Source organism: Suncus etruscus, chromosome 9, assembly GCF_024139225.1.
Source record: "Suncus etruscus isolate mSunEtr1 chromosome 9, mSunEtr1.pri.cur, whole genome shotgun sequence".
Classification (NCBI taxonomy): Eukaryota; Metazoa; Chordata; class Mammalia; order Eulipotyphla; family Soricidae; genus Suncus; species Suncus etruscus.
The window spans coordinates 97415586-97433515 of record NC_064856.1 but is presented as its reverse complement, the minus strand read 5'-3'; the positions used below and the strand labels follow the sequence as shown (position 1 = coordinate 97433515).

Sequence of the window (17930 nt, the reverse complement as noted above, 5' to 3'; positions counted from 1 at the left end):
ATACTAAGGGGGGGTTCCCTGCCTTTTTGGAGACCTCCATTATGGCAGTCTGATTAATGGGTACATTTGTGTGTGTGTGTTGTGTGTGTGTGTGTGTGTTTTCTGCCATACACAGTGATGCTCATGGCTTACTCTGTACTCAGATGCTCAGGGGATCACATGCCTTATATAGTCAGTTGGCTGAGTGCAAGGCAAGCACCCTAGCTAGCTATACTATTACTCCAGCCCCCAGTGTACCTTCTTTTATACTTTGTTCTGGCTTATACTGTCTTGCTCTCCTGATATATTTTTTTTGTTATTTTAGCTTCTGTGTCATATTTTTGCATGCTCAGGGCTTACTCCTGGCTCTGTGTTCAAGGGACCACTCCTGATGGGACTCTGGAAACCATATATGGTGTCAAGGATCAAACCCAGGTCAGATGCATGCAAGGCAAATGCCCTATCCAATGTGCTCTCTATAGTCCTGGTCTTGCTTTAAAGCTACTGTATTGGTCCAGAGTAATAGCACAGCATTAAGGTGTTTGACTTGCACACAGCCAACCTGGGACAGACCTGGGTTCGATCCCTGGCATCCCATATGGTCCCCTAAGCCTGCCAGGAGCAATTTCTGAGCTCAGTAACCCCTGAGCACCGCAGAGTGTGGACCCCCAAAAAAGCATTTTGGGAAGCTGGCAAGAGAATACAATGGATAAGATGTTTGTCTTCACATGGCTGACCCAGGTTCAATCCCCCAATATCCTATATGGACGCCTGAACCCAGCCAGGAGTGAACCTGAGTATAGATTAGCACTGCTGGGTGAAATCAAAAGCAAACAAATAACAAAAAAAGAAAGTTGGGTCTTGAATAATAAAATTAATTTCTTATGGGAAATGGATGGGAGGCAATAAAGATAAAAATGTTAGGTTAGGGGGCCCGGCACGGTGGTGCTAGAGGTAAGGTGTCTGCCTTGCAAGCGCTAGCCAAGGAAGGACCTCGGTTCAATCCCCCCGCGTCTCCCCCAAGCCAGGGGCAATTTCTGAGCGCTTCAAGGGTCCTCAAACTTTTTAAACAGGGGGCCAGTTCACTGTCCCTCAGACCATTGGAGGGTCTGACTATAGTAAAAACAAAACTTATGAATGAATTTTTTTTTTTTTTTTGGTTTTTGGGCCACACCCGTTTGACGCTCAGGGGTTACTCCTGGCTATGCACTCAGAAATTGCCCCTGGCTTGGGGGGACCATATGGGATGCCGGGGGATCGAACCGCGGTCCGTCCTAAGCTAGCGCTTGCAAGGTAGACACCTTACCTCTAGCGCCACCTTCCCGGCCCCATGAATGAATTCTTTTTTTTTTTTTTTTTTTTTTATGAATGAATTCTTATGCACACTGCATATATCTTATTTTGCAATGAAGAAACAAAACAGATACAAATACAATATGTGGCCTGCGGGCCATAGTTTGAGGACCACTGGAGCCAGAAGTAACCCCTGAGCATCAAAAAAAAACCCAAACAAACAAAAAAGTTAGGTTAGGGCTCATGGAGTCATGCTTTTCACAACATCAACCTAGATTACAATACTTGACACAAGATATCCTGAGCATGGAGCATTGCACCCAGTGGTGGCTAACCTTTTTGAGCCCAAGTGCCCAAACTGCCTCACAATGCCCGGTCCTCCCAATGGCCAGTCCAGCCCCATTGCCAGGTGAGCTGCAAAGCAGACACCAGCACACTCACCTCCCACTGTGCTGCATATCTTTTTTTTTGGGGGGGGGGTTGGGCCACACTCGGTGACACTCAGGGGTTACTCCTGGCTATGCGCTCAGAAGTTGGTCCTGGCTTAGGGGACCATATGGGACGCTGGGGGATGGTCCATCCTAAGCTAGCGCTGGCAAGGCAGACGCCTTACCTCTAGCGCCACAGCGCCGGCCCCTGCGCTGCATATCTTAATTGCAGACCCCTTCCCACATGCCAGCTACAAGGCCTTCGTGTGCCACCGCTGGCACACGTGCCATAGGTTCGCCATCGAGGATTGTAGTTCAATGGGCCCAGAAGGGCTCACAAGCATTGCTCAATGTATTTTTTTTTTCTCATTTATTTTGTTTTGGGTTTTTGGGCCACTCCTGGCAGCATTCAGGGATTACTACTGGCTCTGTGCTCAGAAATCACTCCTGCCAGGCTCCGGGGACCATATGGGATGCCAGGGACCCAACCTGGGTCTGTCCTGGGTCGGCTGTATGCAAGGCAAATGTCCTACCACTGGACTATCTCTCCAGCTCCAGCCCCAAGCATTGTTCAATGTGGCCCTGAGGGGTCGGAGAGATAGTACAGCTGTGTTTGCCTTTCAAGCAGCCAATCCAGGACCTAAGGTGGTTGGTTTGAATCCCAGTGTCCCATACGGTCCCCCATGCCTGCCAGGAGCTATTTCTGAGCAGATAGCCAGGAGTAACCTCTTAGCACCGCTGGGTGTGGCCCAAAAAACAAAAACATTGTGGCCCTGAAGACCCAGAGCACCATTGGAAGCTCTGGTGGACCCCCCAGCATTACAGGACCTGTGGAGCATTGATCCCTGGGTCTCTAGCATCTTTTTGCATGTGTGGGCCTCAGACACTCTGGGCAACACTTAGGAGCCCCTTTTCTGCTCCCTCAAAATAACTTCATGATGTGATGCAGTAGTTAATCCAACTATCCTGAATGGCTAAAACCGAAAGAGGTGATTTACGCTCCAAGCAGGTGGCTTCCAATGGACAGAGGGAAGTGAGAATGATAAGAAGACACCCTAAAACAGCAGCTGAGGTGGCCAGAATAATAGTATGGGTGAGCAGGGGACTTGCTTTGCAGGCAGCCAAATGGATCTATCTTCAACAGTACGTATGGTATCACAAGCCCACTAGGAATGATCCTGAGTGCAGAGCAAGCAGTAAACCCTGAATACCGCAGGGTGTGGCTCAAAGAGAAATTAAAAACCCAAATCAAAACGGTGACCTTGCCCGTGGGGGGGGGCAGTACTGGGGTGGGGGGGAGTCCCTTATGCATGTCAGCTTGGCTCTGGGCTCAAAAGGCTCCAGTATTCTTTTTTTCTTTGTTTTTGGGACACACCCGTTTGACGCTCAGGGGTTACTCCTGGCTATGGGCTCAGAAATCGCCCCTGGCTTGGGGGGACCATATGGGACACCGGGGATCGAACCACGGTCCGGTCCGTCCTATGCTGGCGCTTGCAAGGCAGACACCTTACCTCTAGCGCCACCTTCCCGGCCCCAGTATTCTTTCTTTCTTTTTTTTTTTTTTTTTTTTAGCTTTTGGGCCACACCCGGAGGTGCTCAGGGGTTACTCCTGGCTGTCTGCTTAGAAATAGCTCCTGGCAGGCACGGGGGACCTTATGGGACACCGGGATTTGAACCAACCACATTAGGTTCTGGATCGGCTGCTTGCAAGGTAAACGCCGCTGTGCTATCTCTCCGAGCCCTCCAATATTCTAATTCAACACTTGATTCTATCTTACCCACCTTGTCTGCAGAATACCCTGTCTCCCCCCACCCTCCACCCCCAAGCAGGAAAGAAATATCAAGACAGCAACTTTGTTCTCAAAAAGATAAAAATAGGGGCCGGAGAGATAGCATGGAGATAGGGCGTTTGCCTTGCATGCAGAAGGACGGTGGTTCAAATCCCGACATCCCACATGGTCCCTTGAGCCTGCCAGGAGCGATTTCTGAGTGTGGAGCCAGGAGTAACCCCTGAGCGCTGCCGGGTGTGACCCCCTCCCAAAAAAAAAAAAAAAGATAAAAATAAGAAAAAGTTTTTGGTTTTTAGGTCACACCAGGTGGTGCTCAAGGATTACTCCTGGCTTTGTGCTTGTGGCAGGCTTGGGGGACCATATGGGGTGCTGGGATTCGAACCAGGGTCTGTCCTGTGTTGGCCATGTGCAAAGCAAATGCTTTACCTTTGTGCTAAGCTCCAGCCCCTCGAAAAGGACAAAAATTTTTTCTTGTTTTCGTTTTTTTTATTTTCTCCTTTTTTGTTGTATTTTTTTGAAAAGAAATTTTTTTTAAAAAAGCATAAACCACGACTCAAATGTTCAATGCTAAAAAGCCAGCTCTAACAATAATAAAAAGGGTAAAAGTGGGGGCAGGAAATACTTTCCGATATTACAAGCAAGTAGGGAGCCAAGCACAAGCACAGCAACAAGATGGAGGACAAGGCGGGAAAAGAAAAGACACCGCCAAAAAAAAAAAAAAAGCACATGGGTGTAGCAGGAAGTCCTGGAAGACTTCAGACTTCCGGACCATCGTGCGATTGGCTGGGGGCAATCCTCTTTCCTTTCCCATTGGCTACTCACACCTCGAGCGGGTCCAAGCAACCAATCGTCTGAGTCCGTGAAAGAAAAGCCCGCCTCTTCGGGTTTGTGTCTGTGGCTCGGAGCCAGAAAAAGCAGACGGAGCTTACAGCGCATGCGTGGGCGCGCGTCCCCCGCCGGTTAGAAGCGGGCTCCCTCTCGGGGAGGCGGTCTCGCGAGATATGAATATTCATGACGCAAGCCACGCCACGCACAACTAGGCCCGCCCCTCCCGGGCTGCTCTAAACGCTCGCGTGTGTGGCTTCGCGCCCAGGCTCGCGATGGGGAAGAAGTCTCGGGCGGTCCCGGGTCGCAGGCCGATCTTGCAGCTCTCTCCGCCGGGCCCGCGGAGCAGCACGCCGGGTCGGGACCCAGAGCCGGATCCTGATCCCGAACCGGACGCGACGGCGGCGCCCAGTGTGGCGGTGGTGGCGGCGGTGCCCACGAGCACAACGAGCGCGGCCGCGGCCCCTGCCGCCGCCGCCTCGGCCTCAGCGCCGGAAGAGTTGCCTTCCGAGGAAGGTGAGCGCGGCGCGGGGCGGAAGGAGCAACTCGAGCTCGGGGCTGCGGCCTAGGCGCCGCGGAGGGACTCGAGGGAAAGAAAGTAGATCCGGTCAAGGCGGAAGGGAAGGTCAAGGCGGAGTGTGGTGAGGCGGCGGCGCCATGTCAGGTGTGGCATGACCCGGGCCTGCCCTTCCTGCCTGCCTTGTCCCTCCCTGGGAGATCGCCCTTTGGGGTATCTTGGGGATATTTTGGGGAGACGGCAGAGTGCTTTTTTGCAAAAGGCCCAGCTTGGGCATCCTTGGACAAAAAGGGTCTTTTGATTCTTGCTTTTCCTTTCTCCCTTAGTGTTTGCCCAAATTCTGCTGAGACCATAGTGAGGAGTCATCGGACCGTATTTTGGCTTTATTTTTTTTTTAACATAAAAAGTTTAATTGATAGACAGTTATTCAGTTTCATTTCTATGCAATGCACCTATTTATGGGATTCAGAACCCAAATATATATAATTTATAAGTATGCAATTAAATGATAAGTATGCATTCTAATCCAAATATATCTTATCAGTATACCATTAAATTATAAATATGCGTTGTAGGTAAGTTATTTTAGTAGCTTTGTATGGCTTTTTATTTTATTTTTTTAATTTTGATGCCCATCCTAGTGGGAGTCGCCCTCCCTTCGTCCCAGGTGGTAGGTAATCACCCCCCCCCCCACCCTGTCTCTGCACAAATGGACCTGTGTTTGTGTCTCCCTGACTCTTTTTTTTCTGTTCTCTCCAGACCAGAGTGATCTTTATTTTATTTTTCTGGTTTACTTTTTTTTTTTTTTAATGATTGGTATCTTTTATTTAAGCACCACGATTACAAGCATGTTTGTATAAGGGTTTCAGATATAAAAATATAACACACACACACACCCTTCACCAGTGCAACAGTGATCTTTTTAATTTAATTTTTTAATTTAGAGCAGATGTTGTTGACAAAGTCATTGCAGGCCCTGGGCTTGGAGGGAGGAAGCTGCCACCGTTTCAGTTGGAGGTGTTAAAGGGTGGGGGAGGGAACCCAAAAAACAAAAAATCTCTTGGACCTGGTTTGTGGTTCGGCGGTAGTGAGTGATGTGTGTGTCTTGGCTTTGCATGAGACCTGGTTCGATTCCCGACACTGCAAAAACAAACAAAAAAACCCAACAACCCAGAAACACCACTTCATTAGTTTCTGATGGGGGAAAATGTGCTAAATTGTTACACTTGGGTTTGCTTTAAGGCTCCTGAAGACATGAAGGAATGTGAGTGGCCGCATGTTTTGGAATTTGGGGAGAAGGGTGTTTGCAATTTCCAGTGACTTTAGGTGGCCACATCCGGTGGAGCTTTTAGGGCTTACTTCTGGTTTTGTGTTTTTTTCTTCTGTTTTGTTTTTGTGGTTTTTGGGTCACACCCGGCAGTACTCAGGGGAAACTCCTGGCTCCAGGCTCAGTAATTGCTCCTGGCAGGCACGGGGGACCATATGGGAAGCCGGGAAGTCGGATTCGAACTGATGACCTTCTGCGTGAAAGGAAAATGCCTTACCTCCATGCTATCCCTCCTGCCCTCTAGTTTCGTTTTTTTTTTTTTTTTTTTTTTTTTTTTGGTTTTTGGGCCACACCCGGCGTTGTTCAGGGGTTACTCCTGGCTATCTGCTCAGAAATAGCTCCTGGCAGGCACGGGGGACCATATGGGACACCGGGATTCGAACCAACCACCTTTGGTCCTGATCGGCTGCTTGCAAGGCAAACGCCGCTGTGCTATCTCTCCGGGCCCTCTAGTTTCGTTTTTAGGGCTCATTCCTGACACAGGCTTAGGAGACCATGTGCGCTTTTGGGGTTTGAAAGGTGGGCTCTGTAAGGCTAGCAGTGAAATCCTTGTGCATTTTATTTTGGGGGGGAATGGGGACCACAACCTTTGGTTATCAGGGATGACTCCTGTTGGGCTAGATGTGAGTGATTAGAGTTGCCAAGTGTTGACGTTGGTCAGTTGGCCTCGTGCAAGGCAAGTTCTTTACTGCTGGTCTGTCGCATATGCTCCTCCATGTATATCCCTTGTTTTGGTTTTTGTTTTGTTTCTTTGAGGTGGGGGTGATTGTTTCTTTAGCCACACTGGGCAGTGCTCCGTGCTTCTGGCTTTGTGTTCAGGAGTAAAGAGGAACTGTATGGGATCAAACACAGGCCAGCCACATTTAAGGCAAGTAGTAGGATCCTATCTAATTCAGCCCCTCCACAGCGTTCTTGTTTTGTTTTGTTTTGGGCCACACCAAGTGACCCTCGGGTTGTTAATCCTGGCTACATGCTCAGAAATCGCTCCTGGCTTGGAGGACCATATGGGATGCGGGGGATGGAGCCCAGGTCCATCCTGGGTCAGCTGCCTGCAAGGCAGAGGTCCTACCCCTGTGCTATTGCTCTGACCCCCCCCCCAGGCTTTCTTAACATTAGACTAGGAAAATGGAAGACAGTTGCCTATGCTTATTTAGTTATCTCCTATTATTTGACTTCATGCCCTATCTTTAAGTTTGAAACTTTTTTTTTTTTTTTTTTGGTTTTTGGGCCACACCCGTTTGATGCTCAGGGGTTACTCCTGGCTATGTGCTCAGAAATCGCCCCTGGCTTGGGGGGACCATATGGGACGCCGGGGGATCGAACCGCGGTCCTTCCTTGGCTAGCGCTTGCAAGGCAGACACCTTACCTCCAGCGCCACCTACCCGGCCCCAAGTTTGAAACTTGATTTACGAAGTTAGAGCACAGATTTGGCACCTGCCTTAAGTGGTTCTTAGACTTCTTTTTCCTTTTTGTTACTTCTGGTTCTGCACCCAGAAATCACTCTTAGATCCAGGGACTATGTGGGATACTGGAATATGGAACCCGGGTTGGCTGTGTGCCAGGTAAACGCCCTTTTCTGTCCTATCACTCTGGCCCGACTTTCTTTTCATTTGTTCCTTTTTTCCCTCCCAAATTCAGATGAACAGGAAGTGGTGGTGGAGGCTCCCAGAGTTGTTCCTGCTCCTCCCAAACCAGTCATGACCACTAGACTCACCGCTGTTAAAGCAACAGGTATACTTCAATAAATCTTTTCTAGAATATTTTATTTGGTCTAATGCTTTGCTATTGTTAATTTGTATTTTGTGAAACAAAGATGTAAGATCTTTTTGTTATTGTGAGCTTTTTGACTTGCATGCACTTTATTTTGGAGGCTATTTCTGTTTGATACAGATAATGGGAGAAGGGAATAAAATGTGTTAAGATCTTGGGGTTCTGGGGATTGAACCCTGTAGGTGGCATGCAGGGCAGGCCCCTTGATTTCTGCCTTTAGTTTATATACTTATTATATAATTGATCATTCCTTTTTCTGACAGCCAAAGTACTTTTCACTGTTTTCTATTACGATTTTGAGTTTGACCACACTCTGGGTGGTTGTGGGTCTTCTTCGGGGCTCTGCACTCAGGGCTTACACCTGGCATGCTGGGATTTGGTGGGGTGGGGTGGGGTGGTGCCTAACCTAGGCCAACTGAATGCAAGGTAAGCCCTTTACTACATTACTATCTCTATGGCCCTTCCTGATATTTTGTACTCATTTTATGGCTTATTTTACAGCTTGGCATTTTAGGGGCATCATGTTTTGAAAGTGTTTAATTTTTGTTTTTGTGCTACACCCAGCAGTGCTCAGTTTTATTTCTGGCTCTTGCCTAGGGATCAATCCTGGTGAGACTTGAGGGACCATGGGGATTTAGGTGACTGGGACTGAACCAAGACTGGGTGTGTTCAGGCAAGCACTTTGAACCTATTACCATTTTTCTCCCTTCTCTTCTACCATTTTTTCTTCCCTCCTGTGACGGATTGAATCTAGGATTTACATAGAAATATATGCTTTCCTATTGAGCCACATCCCCACCCCAGCAACCCTTGGAAATAGCCCTTGTTAACTATTGTTAAGTATGAAGGAATATTTACAATTGTTTATAAACAAACGTAAGTTCAAATCAACTGTCCAGCATTCATTTTATTTTTTATTTTATTTTTTTAGCTATACATGGTTGTGCACAGGAGTAACTCCTGGCTGGCTGGGGGAATCATCAGCCGTTTCATGCAAAGCAAAATGCAAAGCAAAACCTGGGTCCCTCCCTCTAGCATTTACTTTATTTTTTATTTTTATTTGTTTCGTCTTTGGGCCACATGCAGTGGCGCTCAGGGGTTACTCCTGGCTCTGTGCTCAGAAATTGTTCCTGACTTAGAAGACCATATGGGACGCCGGGGATCAAACTGAGGTCCATCCTGGTTCAGCTGCATTCAAGGCAAACGCTATACTGCTGGGCTATCACTCCGGCCCCCAAATACTAATTTTTTTCTGACAAGTTACATAAATTTTTTTTTTTTTGGTTTTTGGTTTTTGGGCCACACCTGGTGACGCTCAGGGGTTACTCCTGGCTATGTGCTCAGAAGTTGCTCCTGGCTTGGGGGACCATATGGGACGCCGGGGGTTCGGGGATCGAACCGCGGTCTGTCCTAGGCTAGCGCAGGTAAGGCAGGCACCTTACCTTTAGCGCCACCGCCCGGCACATAAAATATTTTTGGCTTTCATCACCTTAGTGGTACCTTGGAGCCACACCTCACTCTGCTCAGGGTTGTGCTTCTGGCAGTATTTGAGGGGAAAATCATATTAGAGGGGCCAGGCCAGAGCAATAGCACAGTAGTGAGGCCTTTGCCTTGCATGCAGCCAACCTGGGACAGGCCCGGGTTTGATCCTTAGCATACAATATGGTCCACCAAGCCAACAACAAAAAAAGAAAATCATACTAGAATCTTGAAGTGGGCCTGGTGGTTCAGCCTGGGTCTCCTGCCTGCAAGTAAGAGCTTTTAGCCATTTAGCTCTCTAAAGTAGATCTAGTGTACTAGATTTATATTTGCCTTGCATGCAGAAGGACGGTGGTTCTAGTCCCAGTATCCCATATGGTCCCCCGAGCCTGTCAGGAGCAATTTCTTTTTTTTTTTTTTTTTTTTTTTTTTTTGGTTTTTGGGCCACACCCGGTAACGCTCAGGGGTTACTCCTGGCTATGCGCTCAGAAGTCGCTCCTGGCTTGGGGGACCATATGGGACGCCGGGGGATCGAACCGCGGTCCGTCTCCTAGGCTAGCGCAGGTAAGGCAGGCACCTTACCTCCAGCGCCACCGCCCGGCCCCAGGAGCAATTTCTGAGCTTAGAGCAAGGAGTGCTGCTGGGTATGACCCAACCCCCCCCCCATAGACTACTCTAATAAACAATATTTACACATTTTCTAAGAAGGGATACATATTGAATATAAATGAACATCAGAAGTTTGTGAATCATCTGAATTGCATATAAGCATGTGTTTCTGGGACAGATTCTATAGCTTTTATTACTGTTATTAGTTTCAGTGACTAAAAATGTTAAAAGCACTGTTCATGCCAATTTATGAGAGAATGGTAATTACTAGATGTAAAAGACACTACTGTTTGAAACTTGAACAAGGAAGAGTTGATTTGATTGACTGGGGCAGGGTTAGAGTAGAACAGAGGTTAGGGTTCTTGCTTTGCATGTGACTGTAGCCATACTGGTTCAGATGGCAACCCAGGACCACCAGGTGTGACCTGAATATAGCTGGGTGTGGCCCATTCTAGTTAAAGTTAGCTGATTAGCAATTTTTATAGCATCACTCATTAAAGATTTTATAGTCGGCTCACAGAAAAAAGTCTCTAAGGACTTGATCTTGAAGAATGGCTTTGCTTCTCTGTAGCAACATCTCTAGGAGACATGTGCATAGTCCTCTGAGGATTTTGTTTGCATTTGTTTTGTTTTTGGTTTTTGGGTCACACCCGGCAGCACTCAAGGGTTACTCCTGGCTCTATGCTCAGAAATCTCTCCTGGCAGGCTCAGGGGACCTTATGGGATGCCGGGATTCGAACCACCGACCTTCTGCATGCAAGGCAAACGCTTTACCTCCATGCTCTGGCCCCATAATAGAGCAATTTTATATGTATTGCAAACGCTTCTTTTCATAATTATGTATGCCAGTATTTTTTAATGTACATACTAAATTTTCAGAGGTGTACTGAGCTTACATTTATTTCTTTTTTCGTTTTTGTTTTGGCCACACCTGGTGACGCTCAGGGATTACTCCTGGCTATGTGCTCAAAAATCGTTCCTGACTTGGAGAAGCATGTGGAACGCCAGGGGATCGAACCTTGGTCCATCCTAGGCATGCAAGGCAGATTCCTTATGCCCTGCGCCACTGCTCCAGCTCCTCTTACATTTATTTTAGCTAATTTTTATTCTACATTTTTTGTTATTTTATATTTGGGGGGGTCACACCCGCCTGTGCTCAGGGGTTACTAATGGCTCTATGCTCAGAAATTACTTCTGGCAGACTCGGGGGACTATATGGGATGCCGGGGTTCAATGTGTCCTTCTGCATGCAAGGCAAACACCCTACCTCTGTTCTCTCTCTCCGGCCCCACTTTTTATTCTTTCAACATTTCTATAATGATCTGCTTAAACATATAATATTGCAGCAGGTACTGTAATATGATTTACAAGCTTTTGAAAGCAAGAGTTTAAAGCTATCACTTGTTTAAATAAATGTCTTAGCTGAGCTGATTAGGTGCTTGCATTGCATTCTGCTGACCCTTTATTATTCAGGGATCTCAAACTCAACCGGGGGGCCGCAGGAGGCAAAGTCGGGGTGATCCTTGAGTGCAAAGTCAGTAGTAAGCCTTGAACATTGGGGCGTGTGACCCAAACAACTAAAACAAAACAAAACAAAAAAAGATTCCTCTAGGGCAGGGCCACAAAATGTACGGAGGGCGCGGGCCGCAAGTTTGAGACCCCTAAATGATTTGAATCCCAGCATCCCATATGGTCCCCCGAACCTGCAAGGAGTGATTTCTTGTTGTAGAGCCATTAGTAACACCTGAATGCAGCCGGGTGTGACCCCCCTAAAAATAGCAAAAAGTAAAATAAAAATGAGTCAAAATAAGGGCTGACTCTATCCCTTTATTATCAGGGGGTGACCCTTGATCTCAAAACTAGTTCTGAGCATGGCCCTCTAACCAAAAAAATGCAGCTGCTAGGTTTTTTGTTTGTTTGGGGCCACACCCAGCAATGCTCTGGGGTTACTTGTGGTTCCATGCTCAGGGATCACTCCTGGCAGGCTCAGGAGACCACTTGGGGTGACAGATATCAAATCTGGAATATCAAATCTAGGTCGGCTATTTGCAAGGCTGTTAATTGAGCCCCTGTTATTTAGTTTTTTTGGTCATATCAGTGATACTTGGGTGATGCTCCTAGTTCTACACTCAGGAATTGCTCTTGGTGGTGGTGGGGACCAAACCTAGGTCATCTACATGCAATCACTACTTGCTATACTATCCAGCCTCTGGAAAAGTTTTGAACATGGAATTTGTTTGCTAAAAGAAACAGAATTTGGGGGCTGGAGCGGCGGTGCAGCGGTAAAGCATTTACCTTGCATGCGGCTGACCTAGGATGGACCCATCTCTCATTTCCCAAAGGGTCCCTCAATCCAGGAGTGATTTCTGAGCGCATATCCAGGAGTAACTCCTGAGCGTCTCAGGGTATGCCCTTCCCCACCCCCACCCCCGGAAAAAAGAAAGGAAAGAAATGAAATTTGGTTTTGAGGCCACTCCTGGTGCTGCTCATGACTTGCTTCTGGCTGCATTCAGAAATCCTTGTGGAGTTTTGGGTACCTTATGGAGTGCCAGGGACTGAACCCTGCCCACAACACTGTGTCTGGCCCCTAAAAGTTTTGCAGCTTCAGAGGCAATTTATTGCTTGTAGGGTGCTTGTCTTGAAACTGTTAGATGCAGATTTGATCCCCAGCACCACATCTGCTTGAGCCGTGTCAGGAGTAGTTTCTGATCACAAAGCCAGGCATACACCCTGAGCACTGCCCATCTGGCCCCCCAAAAAGTCAAGAACAGAGAAAGAAATAGATTATAAGGCTTGAGACAGAGCGAGCAGAACTCATACAAGAGGCCTGAGTACAATTCCTGGCATTGCATGAGGTCCCACTTACCACCAGGTATGTATACACACACACACCAGACCATCCCTCTTGGCTTGTTTTTGACCCATTCCCAGCTTCTCTCAGGGAGCACTCATAGTATGCATGCATCCCCAGACTAGGAATCAGTGGTGGTCCTGCAATATACAAGTGTTACCTGCTGAATTGCCTCTCTGGCCCCGAAAAACGGTTTTGTTTTTTTTTGTTTTTGTTTTTGGGCCACACCCGGCAGTGCTCAGGGGTTACTCCTGGCTGTCTGCTTAGAAATAGCTGCTGGCAGGCACGGGGGACCATATGAGACACCGGATTCGAACCAACCACCTTAGGTCCTGGATCGGCTGCTTGCAAGGCAAACGCCGCTGTGCTATATCTCCGGGCCCGAAAAATGAATTATCTTATTTATTTATTTATTTTGTGGTTTTTGGGTCACACCCGGCCAGTACTCAGGGGTTATTCCTGGCTCCAGGCTCAGAAATTGCTCCTGGGGCCGGGCGGTGGCGCTGGAGGTAAGGTGCCTGCCTTACCTGCGCTAGCCTAGGAGACGGACCGCGGTTCGATCCCCCGGCGTCCCATATGGTCCCCCAAGCCAGGAGCGACTTCTGAGCGCATAGCCAGGAGTAACCCCTGAGCGTTATCGGGTGTGGCCCAAAAACAAAAAACAAAACAAAAAAAAAAAAAAAAAAGAAATTGCTCCTGGCAGGCATGGGGGACCATATGGGACGCCGGGGTTCGAACTGATGACCTCCTGCATGAAAGGCAAACGCCCTACCTCCATGCTATCTCTCCGGCCCCTAATGAATTATCTTAAGCACTACTGTTTTCTCAAGTATTGGATTTAATGCTTTTTCATTTATTACCACTTATACTGGGTGTTTGGAAGAGATTTTTTTGTGTGTGCTATGAAACCTGTTTCCTAAGAGACTCACTCTGGACCTGGGAATTGCCCTGTAATCAGAATTCTTTTTTTTTTTTTTTTTTGGGTCACTATATGGGATGGCGGAATTCCAACCATTGTCTTCTGGATCTGCTGCGAACAAGGCAAACACCCTACAGCTGTGCTATCTCTCTAGCCCTATTTTAATTGTTTTTTTTTTTTTTTTTTTTTTTTTTTTTTGGTTTTTGGGCCACACCCAGTAACGCTCAGGGGTTACTCCTGGCTATATGCTCAGAAGTTGCTCCTGGCTTGGGGGACCATATGGGACACCGGGGGATCGAACCGCGGTCCGTCCAAGGTTAGCGCAGGCAAGGCAGGCACCTTACCTTTAGCGCCACCGCCCGGCCCCTATTTTAATTGTTTTTAAATCATACTTACTCCTAGCTTGCTTACTTCTATCTCTATACTCAGGAATCACTCCTGGCAGGGTTTGGGGGGACCTCATGGGATGTCAGGCACTGAAGCTAGGTTGACCCATGTGTAAGGCAAATGCCTACCTGCTGTACTATTGTTCTAGCTCAGGTGCTGGTGATTTAACCAGTGTTGGTCCCATACCTCCTATAGTATCTTTTTGGGGCCACATACATCGGTACTTAGGGCGCATTCCTGGCAGTGATGGACCATATGTGATGCCAGGGATTGGACCTGCGTAAGTCGAGTGCAAGGCAAATGTCCTACCTGTTGTACTATTGCTCTGGTGCCCCAGGTTATATTTTCTTGTGAATACTTATTGAAACAAATACTATTACTAGTGGGGGGGGTTTTGGGGGGGGGGGCTGCATTCAATGTAAGCATTTTGTCCACTGTACTATACCTCTGACCCAACTAGTGTGTATTTATTTTTGTTCTGAGTTTAGGGGATATACCTGGTAATATTCTAGAAACTATACAGTTCTAGAGGTCAAACCAAGGCCTGTAGTTTGCAGGCAAGTACCTTGATCCCTGTATTATTACCAGTCCTTAATGTTTATCTTTTTACTTCTAGGAGGTCTATGTTTACTTGGTGCATATGCTGACAGTGATGATGAAGAGAGTGATACTTCAGAAAAACCAGCACAACCCAAAGAGGGGAATGGAAACCAGTCAGCAGATATTGATAGTACATTGGCCAACTTCCTAGCGGTTAGTGGTTCCTTTATTTGGGGCTTTAGGGTCTTGTCTTTTGTGTTTAACTTGTTTGTTTAGGTGATTTTTTTATTTTTTTATTTTTTTTTTGGTTTTTGGGCCACACCCGGTAACGCTCAGGGTCATCTATGTGCAAGGCATGTGCCTTACCTACCTGCTGTACTCTCATTCCAATCTGATGATTGGTATTTTCTATGTGATTATATTTCTGATACTTGAAACCTCAGTGGTTAATTTACTTGTCAGTCAAAGCAGTTCCCTCTTACTTACCACCCTATCTATGTTTTGCTGGTTCATCTCCATTTATTCAACACAACCTCTTTTTATAAAGACTGAGGAGGAGGATAAAAATGGAGATTACAGGGGCCGGTGAGGTGGCGCTAGAGGTAAGGTGTCTGCCCTGCAAGCGCTAGCCAAGGAAGGACCGTGGTTTGATCCCCGGCATCCCATATGGTCCCCCCCAAGCCAGGGGCAATTTCTGAGCCCTGAGCATCAAACGGGAGTGGCCCGAAAAACCAAAAAAAAAAAATGGAGGGCCCGGAGAGATAGCACAGCGGCATTTGCCTTGCAAGCAGCCGATCCAGGACCAAAGGTGGTTGGTTCGAATCCTGGTGTCCCATATGGTCCCCCGTGCCTGCCAGGAGTAACCCCTGAGCAACGCCGGGTGTGGCCCCCCCCCAAAAAAAATGGAGATTAAAATTTGGGGGGGTTGGTGATTAGAAATGAGAGTTTATGGTTGGTTTCTTTTTCTTCCCTCTTCCCCATAAAATTTTAAGTTGAAATACACCATTACAAAGTTGTTCATGATTGAGTTCAGTCATGCAGTGTCCAATACCCATCCCTTCACCAGTGTACATTTCCAGCTACCAATGTCCCCAGTTTCCTTCCCTGCCCTACCTCTTTAGATGAGATTTCTGATTGGAGGATCTGAGAATTGAGTTTTATTTAGTGTTAGCTTCTCATATTTTGATATGACTTAAGATATATTTTTATTTTCATTCTGAAGGAGATTGATGCTATAACAGCTCCTCAGCCTTCAGCTCCTATAGGAGCTTCTGCTCCACCTCCAACTCCAACACCACCTCGACCAGAGCCAAAGGAATCCACATCTGCTCTTTCTTCCACTACTTCAAATGGAACGGACTCAGCCCAGGCATCAGGGTGGCAGTATGACACTCAATGTTCGTTGGCAGGAGGTAAGCTTCATCTTTCAATATTTTAGGTGTTTAGATTTTAAAAGATTAAAATAAAATAAACCACTTTTGCTTTAGCCCTACTGTTAAAAATTCTGGTATTTTGTTTAGTTTGGGGATGTACTCAACAGTACTTATGAACTTCTGGCTCAGAGATTGCTCCCACAGATACATGGGGAACCATTTTGTGTCCAGCATTAGACACAAGCCTAATACAACCATGCTCACTGCTCTTTAGGCTCACTTTCTAGTGTGTTTTTGTTTTATTTTGAGGCTTTATCTGAAATCGGCTTACTTTTGGCTCTGTACTCAGGAATCTTTAGTGCCCATGCACTGGGGACAGACCATGTATTGTGCTAAAGATTGAACCCATGTCAACTGTTTACAAGGCAAAGCACTCATTCCACTCTGGCCTTCTTCTGGGGATTTAAGCTGCCTAAAAAGTCTCCTTCCTAAAGGATTTGTGAGCCACTAACCAGACCATTTAGACATTTTTAGCCAAAAGTGGTATGTGGATTACTCTTGACTTGAGCTTGAGGGACTGTTGAATTAAGTAAATAACGATGGGGCTGGATGGCGGTGGATGGCGATGGATTTCTCTCTGCCATCCCATGCCACGTGGCTCCGCAACCCCATCCAGCCGGTGGGTCCCAGGCCCAGGTGAAAGGCGAAATCACTCACTCACAGGCAGGCATTAGGAAGCATCATCTTTATTCATGCCCTGACCACCACAGGTGTGTGGCCTATCTCATAACCTTTCAAGCATTCAGCCATTCTTAGCCCTGCATCTTATAATTCAGCCATCTTCCTTTGGCCTCCATCCTGGTCAAAGACCAAAAGAGGCAAAGAACCTAAAGCCAGCGAGTGCAGCAGGGCTGAGACCCTAATCCCCTGGCTCCAGGGTTTATCTACCTATTCCAAGACCCCTCCCAGGAATGGGCGGGGTCTTGCAGGTAAGGTTACACCTAATATCTGGTTCCCAAGATCCCTCCCAGAAATGGGTGGGTCTTAGGTAGCTACACCCAAATCCAGGGTCTCAGATAGGTACACCAACAAGGGACCATATGATTGCTATAAGTAAAATGGATGTTCTCACATAACAGCATGTGCTCTATCTAGTACTTTGCACTATCTATCTTCCAGCCGGGAAATAGTTTTGGACATTAAAATGCTTTCACTAAGCCAGGTACTTCTGCTAAACTAAATATAAGGACAGAAGTATGAAGGAATTTAATTTGTGCACCTTAAAAAAAAATTTTTTTGAGGTGGGGCCTATTTTGAAGAGCAGAGGGTGAACCACACCTAACATGTGAGGTGGTAGTGTTTACAATAGAATCCTAACCCTAGTACTACCTCTCTAACCCATAAAATTTTTGTTTTGCTTTTTAGTTGGAATTGAGATGGGAGATTGGCAAGAAGTCTGGGATGAAAACACAGGTTGTTACTATTATTGGAACACACAAACCAATGAAGTGACTTGGGAGTTACCCCAATATCTTGCCACCCAGGTACAGGGAGTACAACATTACCAACCCAGGTAAGAAATAAGATTTAAAAATTGCCTCAAAAGAAGTTTGTCTAGTCATTTGTTGATACTAGCCTTCTATTTCTCTTGCCAAGTATATTTCTATGTAAATTTACATGTGTGTTTTCTTTCTTTTTTTTTTTTTTTTTTTTTTTAGTTCTGTAACAGGTACTGAACCTAACTTTGTGGTAAATACAGATACATTTACCAAGGAAAAGAATGTTTCTGTGTCCAGTACGAAAAGTGGACCTGGCATAATCAAACGAGAAGTTAAAAAGGTCA

General features: G+C 46.7%; 1 protein-coding gene across 1 annotated transcript in view; it reads left to right on the top strand.

Annotated features, from left to right (window-relative positions):
- Positions 1-4550: 4550 nt before the first annotated feature.
- Positions 4551-17930, top strand: part of FNBP4 (formin binding protein 4) — a 50677-nt gene continuing 37297 nt past the window's right edge. The window contains exons 1-6 of the mRNA XM_049779587.1: positions 4551-4831; positions 7798-7890; positions 14791-14927; positions 15937-16126; positions 17513-17660; positions 17806-17926. Of these exons, the coding sequence (XP_049635544.1) occupies positions 4591-4831; positions 7798-7890; positions 14791-14927; positions 15937-16126; positions 17513-17660; positions 17806-17926 (930 nt within the window). The 5' untranslated portion in view covers positions 4551-4590. The remainder of the gene's footprint in view (positions 4832-7797; positions 7891-14790; positions 14928-15936; positions 16127-17512; positions 17661-17805; positions 17927-17930) is intronic.